We start from the raw sequence: 23,198 nt of genomic DNA, 5'->3' as shown, positions 1-23,198 counted from the left end.
ATTCAGGGAAGCCGCGCCGGGTTCTGCCGCGCCGGGTTCTGCCGCGCCGGGGGGAGCCCCGGGGAGCCCAGCGCCTGGAAGCGCCTGCGCTTGGCTGCAGATAAAGCGCCGGGCGATGCCCGCGGGCCCGGCTGGGCCGGGGCGGCCGGTGCCGCCGCCGAGCGAGCCCCGGGGCCGGGGCACGCCCCGCCCGCGCCCCGCCCGCGCCCCGCCAGCCAATCAGCGCCTCAGCCCTCCTCCCCCGCCCCGCCCCCGGCGGCTAGCCGCTCTTCCGATTGGCCTCTCCGCCCGGCTCATTATACGGCGAGCGCGGCCGCGATAGGCCGAAGGCGCTGCCCGTCGGCCGCCCGCACCGCCCGCCCCCGCCCCCGCCGCCGCTGCCTTTGCCTGCGCTGCCGGCGGCGGGAGAGCGGCGCTGGGGCGGGCGGGCAGCGCCGTGCGGGGCCGGCAGCGCCGTGCGGGGCTCGGGGGGCCCATGCGGCGCCGGGCGGAGCCGAGCCGAGCCGGGCCAGCTCCAGCCATGCATCCCGGCGCGCCCGCGGGCACATGGGGCAGCGCTTGAACCGCTGCCTCGATGTCCCCGTCGCGTTGCCGCCGCTGAGGCGGAGGCTCCTGCTGGTCTTCATCATGCTCTTCCTCTGGCTCTATATGTTTTACTCCTGCGCCGGCTCCTGCGCCGGGCTGGCCGCCCGCGGCTCCCCCGCACCGCCCCGCGCCGCCCCGCCGCTGCCCCAGCTGCAGCCGCCGGCTCCGGGGGAGGCGGGCGAGGAGGGCGGCCCCGAGGAGCACCGGGCTGCGCCCGACGCCGCCAGCCCCATCTCCACCTTCTTCAACGGCTCCGGCACCAAGCGGCTGCCGCAGGCCATCATCATCGGCGTGAAGAAGGGGGGGACGCGGGCGCTGCTGGAGTTCCTGCGGGTGCACCCCGACGTCCGCGCCGTCGGCGCCGAGCCCCACTTCTTCGACCGCAACTACGAGCGGGGACTCGCCTGGTACAGGTAGCCGCCTCTCCGCCCGCACCCCGGGGCTGCGGGGAGGGCTGCGGGGGTCCCCTCCCGGCCCGGCGGGGGGGCGCGGGGCGGTGCGGGGCACTCCCGCTCCGGGCGCTGGGGAGGGAAGGTCGGGGGAGAAGCGTGAGTGGTCCGCTAAATGCAACCCCCGGAAAATAATAATAACTAATAATATTTCCCCCAAACCCCAAAAAACTCCACCTCCCCGCCCTGCGCGGAGCTTCTTTCCCCGTTAGTCCAAGTGGCGGCTGGCTGTTAGCAAGCTTTCTGCTAGCCAAACCGTACTGAATCTTTAAATAAAAGTTAAATATTAATTTTTTTTTAACACGCGTGTTCCGCCGTGCTCGCAGGAAGCCTGTGCCCTCCCTCGGCCCGGGGCGCGGCCGCCCCGCGCGGCGCTCCCGGCAAAGGCGCTTTTTTGGGGGGTTTTTGCCCCGTTTCGGGACTGGCAGGCGGCAGCTCCGCCGTACAGATAAAACTTCCTCGGTCGCTCCGTGCCCTCGTTCCCCGTTAACTTTCTGCTGCCGCTACGAGCAGCTCTCAGGGCCGATACATCGCTGCGGGGTGCGGCGCCCAGGCGGGCGCCGGGGGCGCGGCAGCGGTGCGGGGCCGGCGGCGGTGTGCGCTGGGGACGGGAGGGAGCCTGTCGGAAACATTCGGAATTAGGGGATTGCATCGATTAGGGCGGTGGGTGGCTCAGGAACCCCGCGAGGAGCAGCCCTGGGTGCGGGTGGGCTGGAGGCGATGGGTGCGGAGGGGTGCGGGGCTCCCCAGCCCCGGTGGGGCACCGGCCGCGGCGCCGAGTCCCGCCGGAGTCTCTTTGCATCTTTTTATGATTGAAAGTCCTTTATCAAGAATATTTTGAATCTGTTTTTCCGCTGAGCGTTTACAGGAATACTAAAGGAGCAGAGATGGAAACTTTGAAGCTAGATGGGAGCTGTGAAGCCCTGAATTTTAACCTCTTTGTAGTCTTGACGCTCCCACCCCGCAAGTCCGATTAGGTTTATGTCTCTTTTTTTTCATGTTGCCATCCCTCAGCAGTTAGTGAAATGAATGCGGGATAAGATCTGGCGAGGAGGAAGTAATTTCTGAAATCGCTTTTGTTTCAAGAGATTCTGGATTTTTGGTGGAGGATGCGGCGTGTCGTCCCGTAGCGACCAAGATGAAATCTTCATAAATTCAGTTGGGTTTAAAAATAAAAATATTAATCTCGCATTTTGAGAGGAGAACTTGCGTATAACAGAGCAGGGGACCTGTCAGGATTTATTAGCAAAATGGCGTTGTACGTGTTGAACTCTGTTTTTAATTAGGCACCTAAATTAGACCATAAAATGGTTGATTAATCTTTTACAAGTAGGAGGTGGAAGGGGAGAAGGAGAGAATAATGCTTATGATTACATTAATCTGTTATCCCAGATGCAGTGGGCGAAAGTCAGCGTTTGAAGGATACACATTATTTTTAAATTTGGAGAAGCTGGCGGCCAAGTTGCACGTTAACTTCTTCAAGTTTCACCTTATCAGCCGCTAAATTTTCAGCAGCGCGAGCCCTACCCCTGCCAACCCTACCCCTAGCCCTGCAAACCCGGCTACGTTGTTCCACGGTATCTTTGCGAAAGGGGTGTTTTAGCTGAAACACGGCGAATCCGCAGGTCTGAACGGCGACGCTCCCCAGCAGCGAGCGAGAGTGATGCTGAAGGGCTCGAAATCACTCGGGTGCGATTCACCCTCAGGGGCGGAGGGTGTTTGTCTGTCTGGGGGACTGGGACTGAAGCGAGGGGAAGGCTAAATAATGCAAAATATATGGGGGGAGGATGTATTTGCTCATATCGGCAGACAAACTGTTTGGTAGCTGTGCATTATTTCTAACTTCAATTTGAATTAGATGCAGAAGTTTGTTCCTATAGATTTCAGCGTCAGATATCAGATATTATATGGCTCAAAACTCCCCCTGACCTCAGTGAGTCTTGGCTTCCCAGCACTCCTCGAGAGCGTGCTTATTTCTCCAAGCCCTAATGAGGCTTTTATTTATTATCTTAATGCAATAAGGAGATGCATTTGTGTTTTCTTGTTAATGGCCCAATAAAACCAGATTAAAAATGCTATAAAATATCGGCGGTGCCAGCCATCGCGCAGTGAGCTGGGCGCGCCTTGTCTCTGTTTTTCAGATGCTTTTGCACAAATTGGCTCACTTTGGAACTGGGGGGGGGGACGGTTATTTGTGTCCCCAGCACCCGGTCCTTGCAGTTTAAATCCAGTTGCCTAGCTCCGAAAAGATGAAGATGCAATTTTTGACCCACATCTCATCAAAAGTATATTTTATTCGACTGGCTTCTGGCTGATTTTGCTCATATATGTTAGGGGTGTTTAAGTTGTTCCTGCCATATCACGAAGTGTGCCGATGTAACGTTTTCTCAGATTTCCGAGAGGCTGAAGGTGTCACAAATTTGCTTATTTAGCTTGATGAAAGCTTATCTTTTGGGGTATTCGCGATTAATCATATTTATGTTAACTACTGATCCCTGTTTAAAATTTTCATCTATAGAAAATAACTTTTGAAGGAGGGAATTCAAACTTTTTTCCTTGCTCCATTTTCTGTCAAGTGAAATGAAATTTTTTTGGTGTGTTTTTTTTTTTTTTTCTTTTTCCCTTCGTATGGAAGGCAAAACAGCATCAAGCATTGCTGACCGCCGTTCCTAAAAAGCAGAGGGAAAAGAGGGGAAAAAAATAAATCGATTTTTCAATAGTGAGATAGCCAGAAGTCTAATGGAAATAACTTCTGTCCGCACGTTGCGGGGTTTTCCCCCCGGTAATGAATACAGCATGTTAACTGCTTCAAGTGAAAATATGTACCATGACAGAGGAGAAACGGGATCCAGCCACTATCACAAACTAATTTTAAGTAGCGCCTGGAATTTTTGGATAATAAAGAAGTTTCCCCTTCGCAGCAGCGAGGAGTTCAGCTCCGCAGCCTGGGCGCGCATGTGTCCGTCTGCCCGGGCGATCGGCCTGCCTGGCAGCCCCTTGGGAAGGGCTGGCTTTCTCTTGGGGTTACTATATGGGCTTGGGGGGGGGAAAGTGGTTCTTGCAAGCCGAGAAAATGAGTCGTTGAGGATTTGGGTTTGGTTTTTGTTGGTTTTTTTTTCTTTTTTTTTAATTTCCTTATTTCATGCAACAATAATGCTTTTTAAAATATACTAGGGACTTGAAATCTTTTTGTCCTATAATTAACGTAAGGTAAGAAAAAAGATCGTGTCATTAGTGTTACGTGTGTTTTAGGTTTTTTTCTCTTTTTTTTTTTTTTTTTTTGTTTTAGGCCCACTGGGCTGTAGTGCCCTGCCGTAGGCTGAGCGTTCCCAGCCCCACTCAACATCTCTGATTTATATTACAAGTCTGTAGCCCTCTGCTAGGAAACCCCGTGCAATGGCTACGCCGGCTGTAATCTCAGTAGCAGCGCTAGCCCGAGCTCCTCCGCCCCTGGCAGCGCGGAGGGGAGCCCTCTTTTATTTTTTCCCTGTTGTTTTTGCAGGTGGGGGGGAAATTCTTAAAACACTCCCCACTATTGCCAGGCTGCCTTAATTCATTCTCTGTGCTGAGACTATGGGTGGTTTGGGCTAGCAGGATCGGGCCCAGTCGTCTGGTGGTGTGCGATAACCATCTTCCAACGTGCATTTCTTAGACTCCCCAATCACCTACATAAGCATTGGGGACCTTAATGTGCAAAGTGCTGCTTCGCAGCAGTTCCTGAATCGGGAGAAACTTCCTCAATTTTTTTTTTTTTGTAATTTATTTATTTTTCCCCAGGAGCCTCTTTTTTTGCCCCAAGGAGCGCGTGGAGGCACGAGCAGCGCAGTACCGGTGCTTGCAATGGGCCAGGCAGGGAGTGGGGGAAGGATAAGGTGGTAATGGTTAAAAGTTGAGGGGTGAAAGCCTTGCAGGTCTTGAGCGAGGCAGGATTTTGCCCCTGTGTTTGGCCGTTCTCTCTAAATCCCGACTTTACAGTGGTAGCGAGGGCTTAATTCCTGCCGCTCAACTGCCTCCGAGCGGGGCACGGATCCGGCAGCGCAGAGGTGTCGGCGCGGGCGCAGCCGGGCGCTTGCAAAACTCAACGTGTTGTTTCTGCTGGGTGTCGCAAGGTTCGTTGGCCCCGGGAAGTTTGGGAACGGCCTCGATTCTCCCAGCTGAACTTTGGGTGCAAATGACTGTATTTGGGAGCAAAGACCGATTCCTCCAGCACGTTCCCGTGAGCTGCGCTTGGTTGGAACGAGCGTAACCTAAAGGACAGCCGTGTTCTCTGGGGTGGCTTTGCCGAGCAGCTTTCCCCTTGAGATTTTTTTGGGGAAAAAAATATTGAAAATTGGCTATTAACCTTGCGTTGTGCTGTGCTTAAGTGAGTGGCGACTTTTAATGGTGCCCTTGACACACACGCAGGGCTCAGTGCCCCCGTGGCCCTTCCAGCAGCTCCCCGTGACGTTGCCTTAGCCGCCGTGCAAAGTTTGGAAGAAAATGGCCCCAAAAAAGAAGGGCTGGGCTGCTATAATCAGTCAGCAAGGCCCTTGTGTTTGCATGGGATCATTCCTTTAGATCTGAGGAGGGTTGAGTTGTTCAAACAGATGGCAAAGATTATTCGTGTTGCTGGGGTTTCAGCGCGCTGCTCCGTTTCAAGCATGTTGCCCGATATGACGCACGTGACAAGTTCTTCCCAGCACGACGCTGGGGGGGGACGACATTGTCTGCCGTGATCGGGTTTCATGGCCTCACCTGTTGAGCTGCTGAACTTTTCAAAGTTGACCATGCATTGGGGGGGACTTATTTGGATGGTGGATCTGCCTGGCTAATCGCGTTAGCACAGCACCGCGCGGCGTGCCGGGGAACGTTGCGCTCCGTCTTGGCATGAAAATGATGGGAATGAAAACCCACGGGCTCGACTCTGGGTTTGGGATTTAATTTTTTTTTTTTTTTTCTTTTCAAGTGGGCCATGGCAAATGTCTGTAACACAAGCCGAGCTTTGGATACCTCAAGGCGCTTCCAGTGAAGGCTTTGTTTTTTAAAGCATCCAGCAAGCCCCGGATGCGGTGGCTGCAAAAACTCTACCCAAACCACCGTTCTTTTGAGCCGTGTTTCCGACCTGGCCTGATCCTGGACTTGCCTTACTGTCAGGCCTTACTTGCTAAACTGCTCTGTCTGCTTGAGCCTGGATTTGGTGCTATTAATCCATCCCAAGTAGGAAGAAGTCTAATTTAGTGATCATTCAGTGTGAGCATTCGTGTCTTCTGCTGGTGTGGCCGTGGGTGATCAATGGGTTCAGGGGATAATGGATCGGCCGGGGCCGTGTGGGATGGTTAACATATGGCCTCAAAGAACAACAAATAGCAGGGCACATTATTTCAGCGGCGTAATTAGGGAGTCAGGGGCTATCGGCTGCTACCTGTTGTCACCACGTGGCGTGTGAGGAGGGGCTGGAGGAGAGGCTGCTTCATTGGTTTGTGAAATGACTAAGTGCTGTGCTGGGTCCTGACTTGCTGCTGCTGACTGTACCGGGGCTTGCCCACGCCGGTGCAATTTCACGTCTTTCAGCAGCTTGCTGTGTGTTTCTTAATTAGCTCGCTGGAAATGCCATGTGATTTATTTTATTTTTAAAGCAGCTCAGCCTAGCGGCCGTCACCGGCAGCAGCCGGAAGGCAACTGAGTGAATGGACCTTATCTTGACTGTCTTAATGGAAACGAGGGCTCCCATGGTGAAACGTATTGATTAGCAGCAGGCCCAGAGGGAAGGCGGCGTTAGCTCAGGGCGGGGGGTTACTGGTGGCATAGTGTTGCCATTAGGGAGCTGCTTCTGGACTGGAGGTGGTTGCAAGGTGCTCACAGCTGACTCTGGAAGGGCATCGCCTCTCGCCAAGAAGAGGAAGCCAAGGTCAGGAGCACGGTCCCTCTGTCTTGAGCACCTTTCTGCCTGGGGATGGTGGGTACTGCTCAGACGTGATGTGTAGTAGACCTTGGTTCATTCATAAATGTTACGGGAAGGAGGTGACCTCCTGGTGCCACGTTGGCTTCAAGCGTTCCCATGGTGGTTTTCCTCTTTGTAACGGCCCTGAAGGCGGAGGAGGAAAATAGACTCCGTGATGGTGATTTTTGCCCGTGGTGCCCTCGTACCGGGAGGGGCGAGCGCTGTGGAGGGGCCTGTGGGAAGCTGTGGCTGGCGACCTTGGCTGCTGACCTGCATCCCAGCTTTGCGAGCATGTGTGCTCCTACCTCGGGAGTCCTTCAGAGAGGCTCAGAAACTTGGGTGGTTAGGGATTTTGGTGATGCTAGTGGAGATATTAGAGGAAAACAGGTGTACAAGTGCTGCTGGCAGGAGACCTCAAGCTCATTTCAAGTAAAGAAATAATTCACTTTTTAAGACTTCTTCTGCTGAAATAAGTGAGCATTGCAGAGCCCTGTCATGTGGTGGGCAGCAGGGAATGAGAGAACTTTGTTCTGCTAAATGCTTTATACCTGCTTTAACCTCCCCAGAAATGCCCTGGACCTGGCCTGCTTCAAAAATCTGTTTTGTTTTCTCCTGTCCCTACAGAAAAGGGATGGAGAAGGAACATCTCTGCTGAGGGATGCTGTGACTTAGCGCTGGCTTCAAGGCAGCCGTGGCACCTTTATGGCAGCAGAGGATCTGACCCCGAGTTTCATTTGCAGCTGGCCTCGGGTGCCGGGCCACATGTGGGTAACCCCGCTCTCAACACGGCTTTGTCCGGCCATGTCCGGGGGGCTCGGCTCTGCTAGCCCTCGCGGGTGGGAGATGTCCTCCCTCGTAAGGACGGCCCCGTGCCTCCTTGCCATTCTTGTGCTGCTAAAACTCATAAGACCAGAGCTGTAACCTGGCCGGTCGGCTGGGCTAGTACTGCCCGGGACGTCTGCACATCCACCGAAGTGACGGGCTCGCAACAAGAGCGAGCAGTTGTAACCCCTCCCTTGCGTCGGCAGGGCCTCTCCCCGCCGGTGAGCGCCCCTGGCCGCGCAGCGGGCAGCTCCTCCAGAAGAGAGGGACACCTGTGCACGGGCTTTTGTTTTATATGCCGGTGTATAACGTTATAGGTGGGTGCATGTATTTTGTATGTCCCTTGCTGAATGTGAACGCAAAGCCAAACCCTTTGCTGTCACAGCCACCGGCCGGCAGCACCGAGTGCGGGTGGGGGGAAAACACCGGTGCGCTTTGAAAAACTGTACTTTTCACGCGGAAAGTTGGCTCTGGTGAGGAGACGAGTCTCCAGCAGCGTGCTGGTGTCCAGGGCTGGCCCAGGACCCCAAACTTCACCGTGTTTAGTGCAGTCCTGAAGCCCTGCCCCAGAGAGGGCTCCAGGATCAGGCCCTCGGCATGTGTCCATGTGACTGCGAGTACAGAAAATGTTTCCCCAGAAGCCAGAATCCATTACAATTAACTTCGATAAAGCAGCTAGACAAGCTTTATATTAAAGCCCGAGCTTGCAGCCTGTCTTAAGTATCAAATACAAACTTGTCTTAAAACTTGAAAGTCTGCGAAGTACAGGCGAGTGGCGCGAGGAGGCGTAGCGGGTCTTCAGCAAACTGCTGGGTTGGTGAAAGGGTGATTAAACGCGGGAAGAGCAGAATGCACCGGCATTACGGTGAGGTTCAGTTGCATTAGTATTTTTGATTTGGAGCGGGGTCCGTCGGCCTGCAGCAGGCGGCTGAGCCCGGGCGACGCTGCGGCTCGGTGCAGAGATCTTCCCGTCACTAGGGGGAGGATGAAACCCCAGCGTTGTATTAACAAAGTGCTTTGCTGCTTCGTTGAGCTATTAAATGTTTGTTTAAAAACTGGCGAGGCCTGCAGCTTTGGCATGCCTTCAGTTTGTTTTTTGTGTCTTTTTGTCTTTTAAAGGTGTATTAGACTTGGAATGGAAGCAGGAGGTGCTGGAGTAAACAGCAGGTGTGTCCCAGCCCTTCGGTCCCAGCCGTGGTTGCACATGGTCCTCAGCTGGTTTATACACGGGACTGGAATTTGGTTGTTAAACGTGAATTGCAGAGGGACCCCGTGGCTTTGCTCTGCCCCGTGTCTCTGCGTGTCGGGGCGAAGGCGATGCCCGATGCTGAGATGCCGTGCCTCTGTGCTCCGAACCCCCTGCACCCACCTCTGATGCCACGCTTAGTGGCTTGTGCCAGATCGGAGCCGGTCCCCGCAAGCACCGGGCTGTGCTGTCTTCCGCAGGTGGGCTGGGATGGGGGAGGCTCCCGAAGGTCTCGCCCAGGAGCAGCGGCGCCGTGGGCTTCGTGGGTGTCTGTAAACATCCCCGAGCATCTGCTCTGGCTTTACCGTGGCTGGGCTGTGCAAACTGAGCTGCCCAAGAGCCAAACAGCCAGAGCATTGCTCCTTCTCGAGGAAGCAAGTCCATCTCCTTCCCTCTTACCCAGCACTGAACTTGTTGCAACTTAACACAAAGCTCGTAGCTTTTTTTTCTTTTTTTATTTCCCTCTCGAGCTGGTCTGGTAGCTAACGAGCCTTGTGCTGTCTGCATGGTGTTTTGAAAAGCAGAAGGAATAGCTAATAGGGGGTGTTGAGCAGCGAACGAAGCCTTGGGAGAAGATATCAGCCTTGCCAAAGCAGAAGTGGAATAGCCGGTTAGAGTTTCAACCTGGGTTAGCTGCAAGCCAAGAGGGGCCGGGAGCTGCTGTCTGCTCCGAAGCCTCTTAATTACAGGTTGGCGCGGCCGGGCCAGGCGGACGCGCGGGAGGAGCTCCCTGCCCCACGCGCGGGGAGCGGCCCCGAGTCTCGGCACACTCCGGCGCCTTGGCCGGCTGCCCTGGCCGCACCGCGGCTGCTGGCTCCCCCCAGAGACGACTTCAAGGTCACACTGCTAAATGCAGTGTAATAATTAATTAAGCTATATATAAACGGCAAGCTCATATGGTCCTAAAGCGGATTAAGAGACTGGGAGTTTCCTCCCGTCCGCCTTCCTCCCCACAGTCCTCTCCTTCCTCGGTTCCTCCGCAGGTGAGCCCTGCGGTTGTCGCACGCTCAGCCGTCCCAGCAAGGCTTACCAGTTGGGTTAAGGAGCTGCGCGGCTGGGTCTAAGCCCAAAAATTATAGGAACAGAGCAACGCCTGCTCCAGGAGGCTCCCCGGCTCACCCAGTTCTCCCATCAAACCCAGCCTCCTTCTTGCTGGTGCTGGAGGAAAGGACACGTGCAGCATCCCTGCCATCCTGGTCTATATCAGAGCCTGGTGCTGGGAGAAGCCTGGTGCTGGGAATAGCTGCTGGGGTTTGCCTTCAGCAACAGGCGTTTCAAGACTCCTGTTGCTTCAGGGCTCAGTATAGCAATAGCTGAGCCATGGCATGTTTTTTAACCTCACCTTGGTGCAGGGTTAAAACCTCCACAGAAAGCATGTTTGTGTGGGGTTTGCAGCACAGAGGTAGAAGAATAAGCTGGGCTGGGTTTCCTGGGACAGCTACAGCAACCTAAAGTTTGTGATGAGGCTTGAAACTGGAGCCAAGGAAATACTTGCCTTGTGACTCCTGTGGAGTTAAGATTTGTATGGTATCAAAACTGATGCTTTTTTTTTTTTTAACTGTCTTGCATGTATCAAAACTCACTCACTGCAAACCTCAAAAGTAAAAAAAAAAAAGTAGGGATGAGGTTTAGTTTAAACTCCAGGTTACTTTTAACGTAGCTGCAGAAACACCCCAGGAAAATTAAAAATCATGTCTCTTAGTGAAGCGGAGGTGATGCACACTATTGGGTGTTGAGGGACTTGGAGAAGGACAGAGCAGCTTTCAGTGCTTCCAGATCTGTCTGGGTTTTGCAGTCAGGGCCCGGGCGTGCCATGAGCCTCAGCAAAGTCTGATCCTGGCTTTGCACAGTGAAATCCTTGGGAAAGCAAACAGGCCCCACGGCCGGCTCTGGGAGGAGTGGTGGAGTGTGTCCGCACTGCCCGCGCTTGCTCCGGCCCCTCTTCTGCTGCTTCCCAGGGCACCTCCTCATGCACGTCCAGTTGACCCAGGGCCACCACCGGGGACCAGGGCTGGCGGGAAGGGGTGCCCGGAGCTGACAGTCTCCGTGCAACAGGTTGCGTTTGGGTAACTTGGGTTTTCCATCTCCAGCTCCCTGGCTCTCCGAGGCAGAGCTGGCTTGTCTCAGTTTCCAAGTGCCAGGCTGTATCTACATCCAGGAGATGGAGGCAGAGAGAAAAGGCTTTGTGAGGGCTCACAATGGAGTCCCAAATCAGTTCAGTCCCGATCAGAGGGGGCCAGGCTGTCTCTTTGGGAACCCAAGGGTGTAGAGATCAAAGGTGCGGGTGAGTCAATTACAATTCACATTTGGTTCATCCATATGTTTGGGTATTTGAAAGGCTTCAATGGTAACCCATTTTATATCTCTTATGCCCATTGATTTGTTAATCTGACACTTGGTTTCATCTGAATAACAATAGCTCTCATTCAGACTCCTCAGTGTTCAGGGAAAAGTCATTTCACTTGGGTTGTGCTCCAAGGCCTCAGCAGACTGGCCCACTGTGCTCTTTATGCAGGAGGGCTGGAAGGACTAGAGGATAATTCAGACCCGCCGCTGGCTCTGGGAGGGAATCGGCTCTCGATGGAAACAGGGTGGGATGCAGAAGGTCGGTGCTGGGTTTGGCACGTGTGGTTTTGCTCCATGAGGTCCTTCCTGGTTGCCGCCGTAGCTGTGGACCTGCCACTGCAGGGTGCGAAGGGGTGGGCAGGGTTATAAAGAAAGACAACCCAAGTAGTCAGAAGTGGAAAGCAAGCATGGAGAGCCCTCTTAAACACAGCCTGAGTGAGTCTGCTGGGCTAGATCAAATCATTGGTATGGCGATGTGAAGTCTCTAATTACATGAATACCTTTTTAATTAGAAGCAGTGCTTTGCATCTGTTGTACTTGCAGCAGAGCATCTCCACCAGCTGAGCCTGCTCCTTGAAGAGCTCTTGACTGTATTTGGTTGACTGTTTATGACCACGTCATGATCCCACGTAATGACTGGGGTAGGAGGGGAGCCTGCGGACAGACCTGCTCCTTCATGTTTCCCTAATTGGTGCCTGTCTCCCTTCTTTGCTGGGAGTTTCGCTCCTTCCCAAGGCTGGTTTGGTTCCTTCTGCTCTACCCTGAGTCCTGCAGCATCACCGGGGACTCACCTTGGGATGCGGTGGCACCACGAGCCTGTAGCTCAATTGCCTCAATGGACATGCTGCTTTTTCGTCCTGGAAGTTAATTTTCTTTTCTGTCCTTGATGGTTGGTTTGGGTTTTTTTTGGGGGGGGAGGGGGAGGGATTGTAAAAAGGCTGGGAAGGGACTGGGGATGGTCATACCAGCCTGATTGGAGACGTTGGAGAAAAAAAATATCCCATCCTGGACAAATGCATCTGACTCACTGCCCTGGTCTGTTTACCATGGAGTGATCTTCATTTCCTATGTTACTCCTTTATGACTGTAACTCACAAATCCATTAACAAATGAGTTGAGGTGACAATCCCTTTTGTGTTAAAATGCATTTAAGGATCAGTACTGAGAGGATCACCGGTGTATTAATTTGCCAGGCCTTTTGTTCCAGCGGGTGGCTCATCCCAACTGGGGACGTGCTGACCAGATTGCCACCAGTTTGGATTGTGGTCGGTGCCACCCCTCCCTTGCTTGGAAGGAGACCTTTGGAAATGAATTGGGTGGCTTGGCTTGGAATAAAGTTTAAATTTTAAACTTTAAATTTTAATTTTAAATCCTTGACCCACTCGCTGCGATCCTCAGGGTAATGAGCAGCCAGCTGGTGAGTACGGGATGCGCTGGCTTGGTCGAGCACCTTCCCAAGTAGCTGGTTCTCCTGATGAGTTTGTTCTTTGCTGCCGCTGCTGGCCACCGGGAAGGTGACCTGTCCTTTGGACGGCCAGAGGGGGCATCCCCTTATCTTTTAGACAGCTGAGAAGGAACCTCAGTGCCGCACCTGTATGCGGCTGGCTTGGGTGTTGCTGAAGAGGCAGGTGGAGTCATGCAGCTGTAGTTTGGCAGCAGCTTGCCAGCATCGCTTGGCCTGTGTTAGGAACATGCATGCATTATCAAAAAGGGCAGGGGAAAAAACCCGTAACTTTCTTTTTTCCATACTGAAAATGGAAAGCTGGCAGCTTTCTGAGCTGTCATTTCAGAGGTGCTGTTCAGGTGATGCTGGATGCCCGGTAGGATCCCTTTAGGTGCAGAAGGTGGGCTCCTGGAGATCCTACATGGGATTGTTTTGAAGACCTGTAGATGTATATCTGCCTCAAGGCTTGTTTCAAGCCTGCCCTGGCCCTGCCACCCTGAGAGCTCCCTTCCCACATGCTGCAGAGGAGCTAGCAGGCTCTGGCTCATCTGTCACATGGAAGGTGCCCCGAGGGCTCTCAGTGCTCGGAGGAAAGCGCTGCTGGGTGAATCAAGCAGTTTTCCTGCTCCCCTCCCTGCTTTGCTATGCCCACAGCAAGGAAGAGGAGCAGGAGCAGAGTTGTCACACGGCTGTCACTGACCCTTCTGGGGCTCTTAACCCCACACAGTGGTTTAAGCTCCCCTTTGGCATGTCTCACCCCAAGGGCAGACGGATGGCTGGGGATGCTCCCCCCGACATTGGTTATGAACCAGGGGGTGCGAGCCGATGCCTCACTCTGGGCAGAAAGGGCTCGGGGGCTTGTCGGGAGGCTTTTTCCTCTAATCACGGCTGTAAAGCCTCAGCGCAGGAAGGCTGGCCTTGATTAGGAGAAATGTGTGTCAAGGTGGCAAGCAAAGCCCTCCCTGTGCAAACGCCGGGCCGCTCATGGGGGTGTCTAACAAAGGGCGGCGTTATCAGCGTGACTTGTTACCTGCCTGTGCAGGCACACTGATTAGGGCGTTAATTTCTGTGTTGGGGGAAAACACAAAAGGCCTCTCAGCGGGGCTGTGATTTATGAATGCGGCAATAGGGGAACGTGGTCCTGCCTGCGTGTCACTGGGTTGGTTTTGTTCGGAGGCTGTTGACTTGCAAAACGTTGAGTTTGGGGGTTGGATCTTTGGTTTGTGGGTTGTTTGTTTTTCTTTCTCCCCCGCCCTCTAGCAAAATCAGCGCTGGTGACACGCAGTGGCTTGGCAGTGCCCCACGGGAGAGGGACAGCATGGGAAGGGGGGCTGAAGTTCACCTCCTTGTAGTCCTGTCCTGGGTGGAAACTCGTTAGGTGTTTCTGAGTGTTCAGCCTTGGTGCGCCGGGATCGGGCGCCCGCATCCAGCTGCTTTTGGTGGTTAGAGAGAGGCTGGTGCAGTGGTCACTGGTGTGCGCTTATTTAGCCAGCAAGTTGATTTATAAGTATGTGTTATAAAGATCCATGTCCACATGGACCCTACAGACCGCCACCCTCGAGTGAGCCCAGCCAGGGGTTGCTTCTAGTGAAGTTTCTGGGAAACTCTTTCCTATTGCAGCGCGGCTACAGAAACGCTGCGGCGGCACGTGGCTGCCAAACGTTCGACCAGGGCATACGTGAAGTGACCATCTCCCCTGCATTAGATACACAAGACATGCCCTTTGGGTCCAAACCGAGACGTACTGCGCTTGCTGGACTCCCCACCACTAGCATACGGCGTAACGGGTCCCTGGAGAAGGGCCTTGCAGAGCAGGTACTGTGGGGAGGAGGCTGATGGGATAACCTCCCGTGGGCTGCCTGGGTTAGGAATAGCTCGCCGTGTCCTAGCGGGGGGCAGGAGCCCTGGGGCGGCCTGGTGTGACAGGTCGTGGGTAACAGGGCCTCCCGTGCAGGGTCCAGCCCCGCAGCACGTCCCTTCGGGGGAGCTGGGAGGATGCTCTGCTCTGTGTGCAGTGATGGGTGCTTCGGCTCTTGGATGTGTCATGATGCTACTTGGTTTGGGCATCTAATTCTTGAAATACTTGGTGCTTCTGGGACACCAACTGCAAGCCGTCACGCTGTACGCAGTCTGTGGTGCTGGCTCTGCCCACCTCAATGCCCGCTCCTGCCTCTCCCAAGTCCCACATCCCCACATCTGTGGGGTTTAACTCGATGGAGATTGCTCCCTTTGCGGCAAGGAAGGATTTTACCAAGAACTATAAGGAGGAGGGAAGTCTAAAAGACCAGTGAGTAGCAGTGCCCATGGGGTTTTTAACATCTTTGCGAGGACGGGTGCCATTGCTACAAGTTACGAGAGCAGACTGGTGGGTGTGGGAGCAGTCTGGGGCTGTGCTGGGCTGGTGGGTGCGTTGCTGATGGCTGAGCGCCGCTGGCACTGGCTGGTGCTCCTGCAGTGCTGGCTCTGGCTGAGCCTCCGTGGCAGCGAAGGGGCAAAGAGGGAAGAGCCTCGGGAGGAGGCTGCGGCGCGAGCGGTGGGCACCAGGGCCGCTTGGTCGTGGCCGAGCTGCTGCTGCACGGCGAAAGAGCTGACGGCAAGTGGTGGGCTTTGTGGTGGGAGTTACAGGAACAACCTGGTTGCTCTCCTGCTGGAGCTAAGCCAGACCCCTGAGATCGGGGTCTCTGGGTTTGGTTGAACCCAAGTAACGGCCGTGTTGGCCCCGTGTCCTCTGCTCCAGGGGATGCTTCTGTCACCTGTGTGTTTTGGATCTCCCACCAGCTATGCCTTCTTATCTGCTTTTAAACCTCTTTCAAGCTGGGCTTCCTTTGCTAATGCCTACTCTGAGCTAGCAAAAGCCTTGCAACAGCCACATTTTTGATTTTGTTTTTTCTATTTCTTTCCACAGTTTAGCTGATAAAGCTAGACTTTGACTCTTCCTTTGCCTTTGTTTTGGATGGGGACATCTATGCTTGCAGCCGCTGAGCTAGTCCGGGCTCAGCTGATACTAGTTCCAGCTTCCCGCTAAGGACAGGATCAATGCTACTCAACTAAAGCTGAGTTCAAGAAGTAACATGCCTGGTACAAGGATGTGTTAAACCCGCAGTCTCTGCAAGAGGCTCTGAGCGCAGAGCTTCATCTTGCAATGAATCCATAAGTGGATCTACCAAATCTTTGTATAGCAGGAGCTTAGTACACATAATGTTAACTCGTGGCTATAAATTTTTGAGGGAAGAGAAATGTCTGGTCCTTCTTGTTGAGACAGAGTAAGAGGCAGTCCAGAGAATTTATTTTTCCCCAGGAGTGAGTTGTGAGCACTGAAATCTCTGCAGATGCCTAAAATTTTTCCTCTTTCCTCCCTTTCAGGCTGTTCTCTGCTTAATTTAGAGAGGAAAATGTTTCTACTGCTTTGCAATAAACTCTTGGACGCCGTGAAAGTAATCTTAGCTTGTCCCAGACCTGCACCAAGTGTAGCTGCTGACTTAGATCCATGCCAGGGTGAGCAGAGCTGAGCTGCCTGCTGCTGGTGGAGGTGGTGAGGACTAATACTGGCGGCCCTCAGGTGCCAGAAGAGAGGGAAGGAGATTACGCTAGCGCAGCTGCAGGGATAAATTCCAGTTAAACACTCCAGCGGGGTGTGCTAAGAGGCGACACGGCACAGAAGTAAGATACACAGCTTGGCGGAGGCAGTTGGCCCTGCGATCTGCTGGAAAATAGTCTTTAGTCCCAGTTTGCCAGTTAGCTCAGTCATGTTTCCTGCTGGGTTTAGGGATTTTTTTCCCCCCCTTAAATCATGAGTTTCACAGAACTGCCCCCTCCCTGCTTTTCTTTTAAACAAAACCAGTCTTTTTTTTTTTCCCCTTTTTTGGGGGGAAATGGAGACAGATTAGAGTAATCTCACATGACTTGACCGGTGGGCAGTGAAGTCCGGTGATGCTGGGCGGTATTCTAAAGAACTCACCCATAAACAGCAATTAGCTTTTAATCGGAGCGCTGCTCCTGGCCCCCGCGCCTGCCAGGAACAGCAACGTGTGCTCTTTGTCGGCCGGAGCAGCGCCGGGGGGACCCGCAGCAATGAAAGGGAGCCGGGGGTGACCGGGAGGAATAAGATGCTCATTTCAGCCCCACCCCCTTACTGCACTCAAAAGCTCTTATTTTCAGAGCAAAGCACTATTGAAGCATCGGGACAATGGAGACCAAATCCTTCGGGGGGAGGGGAGGCGATGGCAATTGCATCTTTTGTTGCTTTTACTTCTTTACTTGCCTACGGCCTCCCCCGTCCCACCACTCCAAGAAATCCACTAGATGCTCGCTTGATGATAATGCAGTCACTTTCTTGGGGCCTTGCTAATAGGATTATAATTATTACTGGAGATGAACTGGAGTGAATAGAATATTTACCACTTCATCTCAAATTATTGTAAATCCCTCCAAAGCAGCCCTTTGATATGTAAAGTGCTGCCCCTCTCCCCCCACTGAAGATAATTATTTAGTGGACGTTCAGAGCTTTTAAGTATGATGGGGGACAGAAAGAGGCTTCGGTGTTTACATAAAGAGGAGGGCGTATATAATGAACTGGAAGAGCTGATGAATATCTTGCCAGGCTGTAGCAAAGAAGGAGGGAAGGTTCTTACTGAGCTTGTTGTAACATCTTGGGCTGTTGTTGGGGGAAGAGGGAAGGAAATAATTGAAACTTGGCCCTTCCTAGTCCAAGGAAAGCCCCACACCTCTGCAGCCCGTGATCAGGCAGTGCATGAGTCCGCTTGGTGACAGCGGCAACGGTTTGGGTTTGTTCTTCAGGGCTGGAGGAATTTCTGTTTGAGTGACAAAGTAGGCTGGGAGACCTCAGCCTGGCAAAGAGATGTCTTGGGGGGAAGATACAGTACTCTGCAAAGTCAGAGCTGAGCTGGAGATAGAGGGAAGGATGGATTGGTGTCGTGGTGCAAGGTCTGGGGCTACGTCACGAGGCCAGGAGCTGGTGCGCAACGTGAGGACCCAGGGTGAGCTGTGCACGTGGAGAGGCTGCGTGGGTTCAGGAGGAACCTGGACAGGGTGTTGGAGGAGAGATCGATTAAGGGTTATTAGGCAGACAAACTGCATCAGGCCCAGGAAGGTCCCTGAGCTGAGTTTGGGTGGAGGCTGGGAGAGCGGTGCGGGGCAAGGGGTGCTGCTTGCCCTGTTCTTGCTCAGCCCTAGTCCTCCTATGGCCAGGGTTGGAGATCCCTGGGCTGGAGGGGCTTTGGCCTGAAGGAGAGGGCTGTACCCCATGGGCGCATCCATGTGAGCATCCGCAAGTAGGGTACGTTTCCCCCAAGCTTTCAGGTTGGTCCCATCCCCTTAAGCCTTTCCTCCCAGAGGTTGCCAGCATAGAGCATCAGCTCTAGGGCGGGAAGGGGGATTGCTCCAGCCAGTGGCCTCCGAGACCACCTTTGTGCCTTTGCGCCCATCACCAAGGACAGGCGTGCCCCAGGAGTGACAGCCGCGTCGCCCCTCAGCCTCAAAGGAGTCTTTGTTGTGCTCTCGGGTGAAAGCACAAACCCCGTCCCCGTGCAGTCAAGGCTCCCATCAGGTGTTTCTGCTGCCGTAAGTCGTTCCTCCCCTTTAGGCCGCAGCGATACAGTGCACCATATATGGCACTCGGTTATACGAGGCAGCAGCCGTGCGAGGGATAACATGTCATTATCTTGGTTATGAGTCTGTGCTTCTAATTAAGCCGCTTAAACCTGTGAGACAGGGGAGGCGTTTGGGAGGGAGGTGGGTTTTGGCTGGCACAGGGCAGGGGGTCGCCTTTGCGGCAGAGGATGGTTCGGCTCATCGCACCGATGGCCGTTCCCAGAAGCACAAACCCTTCAGGTTTTGTGCATGGATCAGGCCCTGCTTTGTCCGGGTCGGGTGCTCAGGTGCTGCTGCAAACTGCCTGCTCTGTGGCTGTGGCCGGGCAAAGCGCCCCGTGTCCTTTGCTTGCAGCGTAGGGAGGGTCAAACCTCCGCGGTGGCTCCTAGGTCTGATCTGAATGCATTGACTTTGGGGGAGGTGGAAGAAGCCTTTTATTTAAAAAACCCCAAAAAACCCCAACCCCTTGTGATTGAAGCAGCGTGTTGTCCCCTCCTCGAGGGGGATTTGCCGGGGCTCTTTGGCGTGCCTCGGTTCTGCCTGCATGGAGTAGGGGCCAAAGGACCATCTGCCGATGCCCCACGTCTCCCCGCTCCCCCCAGCCTTTGATGGGATTTTTTTTATCCACATCAAAGGAATTTAGATCAGACTCCCTGGCCGGGCCAGAGCCTGTTCCTGTGGGGTATGTGGTGATGCCACCCATGGCCACCGGCTCTTTGGCCCCATCGAAGCCCCAGAGAAGCTTCATGATGAGGAGCCTTTGCACGTTGTTCCCCGCCCTCCCTCCAAACTCCACACCGGGTGAAGGGCACCTGGCAGATTTGGGGCAAGAAGAGTGAGAAAAACATTACTTTCAGGCCCACATATTTTTTCCCCCCTTTCCCTCCTCCTTTACTTTACTCCTTCCTCATCCCCAAAGTTCATTAATTCCCATCATCTGGTTTGTGTAAACGTCGTGGCGAGTGTTTGACGGAGCTGGATAGGGTTACACCCGTTTCAAAAAGGCCGAGGCTGGTTCCCAGCCGTTCCCTTTTATTGTTGTATAATTTGCCAACCCAAACAACGGGCTCCCGCTTGAGACAAAGGCACACATGTTGCCCTTACTGCTGGTCATAAAAGAGGAGAGGCTGCCTGCTACTGTAAGGGCCTTGGTGCAACGGCAGCCCGAGCTGGGGGAAGTTTTGGTAAGAAAAATGTGATGTACCAAATAATAAACCAGCAAGTGCTCCCCCCTCCAAAGAGGAATTTGCTGTTGCCTCTTCTCTCTCTGTTTCTTCCTCTTCCTCCTCCATCTTCCTCCTTCCCCCCATCTGGAGCTGCTGCCACCAGAAAGCAGGGTCAAAGCCAAGGGGGGTAATTTTGAAGCCAGTTGACCTTGGTGCTGGTGGCGGGCTCCGTGATGTAATCAAAACGCTTTATTACTTTAACAGCCTTTCCCTGAGCTTGTCAGGTTCTTCCTTTCAAGGAGTATTTCTGGGATTTGATGATTTTTGTGATCAGTCATACGGGGATCACAGGCGGGGTCGGGATGGGTCCAGTGTGGTGGCTTTGGGAGCTGAGATGGTGATGCTCTGTTTTCTTTGCTTCCCAGAGCATTGCAGAGTTCTTGTTCGTTCTCGCATGCGTGAGACTGCAAGCGTGTGGTTTCAATCTAACCCTTGGCTGCTCTGATCACCACTGTACTTTTTTTCCTGTTTTCTGACAGCAAGATGCTGCCTCAGAGTCTGGGTCACTTGGCCTAAATCTAATTATTGGGGTGGCAGAGGAGAGGAAGAGGCAGAGAAGCAGGGGGATTTAGAATGAGAATGGGCTGTGCAGGGCAGGAACAGCAGTAAAGCCCTCCTCAAAAGTGAGTTTGAGTTAAGGCAGTGGACGGACGGACTGTGGTTTGAAATAAGCCCTTTGGCTTTGGTGGGATCCTAAAGGGAGCAAAACTGAGTGGGACCATGCTGGGACAGGGACAGGGGACCAAACCGCCCCTGGGGATGGGGCAGGACAGGAAAGGATGCAGCAGGCTGGAGTGCATCGATGTGGGAGGGGACGAGGCTTCAAGGTGCCTCATCTTCTGCATAGGTTTTCTTTAAATCTTTTCTGAGCTGGTGACAGCTGGCTTATTTGCTTTCCAACCTGCAAATTAGAAACACAGCAGAAATCATAACAAATTCATCCCATGCACCAAACTGTACCATGTTCCAGGCCGTGCTGCCTGGGCTTGTTGTCACCTCGGGTTTTCAAACTCCCTGTCACAACCTTGGAGGCTAAAAATCTGTCTCCTCCCAGGATGGGAGAAGAGCTTTTGTGTCTACTTTTTTTCCATTTCTGTTCACCTTCTCACCGTAAGCTTTCAATCTCTGTGGTTTCTTAGCCTTTTGGGAGGATTTGGGGGCGTTTTTCTCAGAAACAGTCAGGTTGCCAAAATTTGGTTTTCTGGAAAGAAATAACTTTTTGTCTTCTTGAAACACCAGTCAGGAATTTGAGTAGAAACTGTCCAGAAATAGGTTGGATGCTCTGCTTGTGCCCTGCCGGGCGGCAAAGCAAATACTTCTGGATTACAGGCCTGAACTCTGCATGAATGTGGCTGATGTCCAAAATAGTTTAACTTGCTTTTTCTCCCCTTTCCCCTGTTTTCCTTGCTTCGAAGGAACAGCTGTGGGGGGAGAGCCTAGAAATTCTGCACCAAAGGTGATTTGTGCTGTATTTGCCGGCAGAGCTGCCGTGGGGACTGCTGCAAACGCTGCCCGGTCTGCGTCTCCGCTGCATCCCGATACTACAGCATTTTATTCTGATGATAACAGTGCTTCTCTTGCTTTTACAATACCCTATACCCAGCTGTCCATCTCCTCTAGGAGAGTTTTGTCATCCTTGCAGAGGGAAACTGAGGCAGCTCAGAGAGGACTGAGGGGGGTGGTCTGGAGCGGGGAGATTTGAGACTGGAGGGTGCCGACGCTGCAGCACGGGGCACCCCACTTTTAACACTTACCAGTGGGACTTGAGCTCTCAAGCGTGCTGGGTTGAGGGGAACATCTCCAAAAGCGATGCTGGGTGGCTCTGGGTGCTGGGTAGGAATATATCCGGCACAGAACCCTCCTCAGGAAGAAAAACTCATCATCCACTCGGCTCCAGGACTTGCGCTGGGCAGCAGGAGCACCTGAGCGCGCCGGGTCGCGGCTGGGCAGCCTGATGGTGACCTCCGGGGAGGGGGGGTGTCTCTGCAGCCCTCGGCGCTGAGCCCCACCGCGAGGCTTCGGGCTCCAGCAGACCCCGGAGAGGTTTATCCCAGCAGGTGTTTGCGAGTGGCAGGAGGTGCGTGGGGGGCACCAACAGCCGTCCCCGGGGATAAAGTGAGCCAGGACGGCCGTGCCCTGCCCTGCGTGCCCGTCTGTCCTACCTGTGGCAAATAACACTGCAACAGGTTGCGGGGGTCCCCTCAACCCCCGGCCCGCGGCCCCTCGCCGTTCCTCCTCGAGAAGTGGCAGCAGATTAGCCCGGAGCCCCTCGGCGCAGACAAAAGCTGCCACAAAGGGCATTAGGCTTCAGGATTGGATTACCGTGTGGCCACCTGTCATCCCCACTTTGTAAATTTATCTCGCCCTGGGTCCGGTTTTTGCATTGGAGAAGTTTGCACTTTAAAAAAAAATATATAAGCTCCCCCCCGCCCCCGAGATCCTCTCCAGGCAGCAGCCTGGTGGCGTTTGTTTTAGCATCCCTCCTTATTCCAGGCTTCAGAGCTTCGTGGGGCTGGGGATTAGGCTGTTTGAATAAAGAGAGCCTTTATTACATTAGTCTAAGTGGTTAATAGGTAAAGTAGGCCAATCCATCTTTAGACTAAGCCTATCACTTCTCCTATGAAGGGTGCAGGCTTCACTGAGGAAATATTCATTAAAGGAAAAGCTTTTCCTCTGTCCCTCTTGACATGTTAATAGCTCAGGGTTAGGGGCTCTGCTCTCTGCCTGCAGAAAATTCATAGCTGTGCTCATGCAGCAGCTCCCTCCTCTCGCTGGGACCCCTGATGCTGCCGGCAGCTCTGCCAAAGTCAGCAGAGAGGCGTTGAGCCCTGCCAGCGCTTTGCCAGCTGGATTCAGCAGGGAATGAGGGATGCCGAGAGTCTGCTGGCACTCCTCGTCCTCGCTTTCCTCTTCCATGCTCGGAAAGTAGGTGCATCGTCCCTTCCCAAGCAGGGATGTAGGGAGGGGATTCAAATGATGGGTGAAGGCAGTGCTTCAGCGCTGGGACTCTCTGCTGTGGGATGTTCCCAAGGCCAAAAGAATTCATGGGTTTGAAAGGATGAGGCAGTTCATAGTCACTATGGAATGGGGTGATTTGGATGCAGATGCTAGCTCCAGAGGTGTTTGAACTGCAGGTTGCCAGAAGGCAGGAGGATAACAAGGCAGGAGGGACTGCTTGCCAAGCTTTTCATACTGTCTTTATTTTCCACTACAGTATCCGCTACAGCCCACAGTGGTGTCTCCATCCAGCCCTGTCCTGACTGGTGCAGCAGCTTTTGTCCAAGGGCTCAGCTTAGCTCTGTTTCCCACAGCCTGACTCCCTTTGTCATCTCCTTTCCTCTCCCATATGGACAAAGGCAGCAGCTGCACCTCTGCCGTTCTTATCCTGCACCACGCAGCACTGGCAGAAGCTGCCCAGGTCTCTAACGTGCCTGTGAAGCTTCTGTGGAAATAGAGGCCTCCACAGCTGTCACGAGCTGCCCCAGGGCTGAACTGAGCACGCACTATTGAGCTGAACATGGGTTTCTGCTGTTACTTTTGCCCAGAGGGG

The 23,198-nt window shown here is 53.7% G+C and overlaps 1 protein-coding gene across 1 annotated transcript in view; it reads left to right on the top strand.

The window, feature by feature from the left end:
- Window positions 1–375: 375 nt before the first annotated feature.
- Window positions 376–23,198, top strand: part of LOC142065335 (heparan sulfate glucosamine 3-O-sulfotransferase 3B1-like) — a 30,733-nt gene continuing 7,910 nt past the window's right edge. Inside the window, exon 1 of the mRNA XM_075111353.1 lies at window positions 376–998. Coding sequence (XP_074967454.1) covers window positions 547–998 — 452 coding nt within the window. The 5' untranslated portion in view covers window positions 376–546. The remainder of the gene's footprint in view (window positions 999–23,198) is intronic.

Source organism: Phalacrocorax aristotelis, chromosome 16 (genome assembly GCF_949628215.1).
Source record: "Phalacrocorax aristotelis chromosome 16, bGulAri2.1, whole genome shotgun sequence".
NCBI classification, from domain to species: Eukaryota; Metazoa; Chordata; class Aves; order Suliformes; family Phalacrocoracidae; genus Phalacrocorax; species Phalacrocorax aristotelis.
Note: the sequence above shows the minus strand (reverse complement) of the source record. Positions and strands in the feature narration are given on the sequence as shown.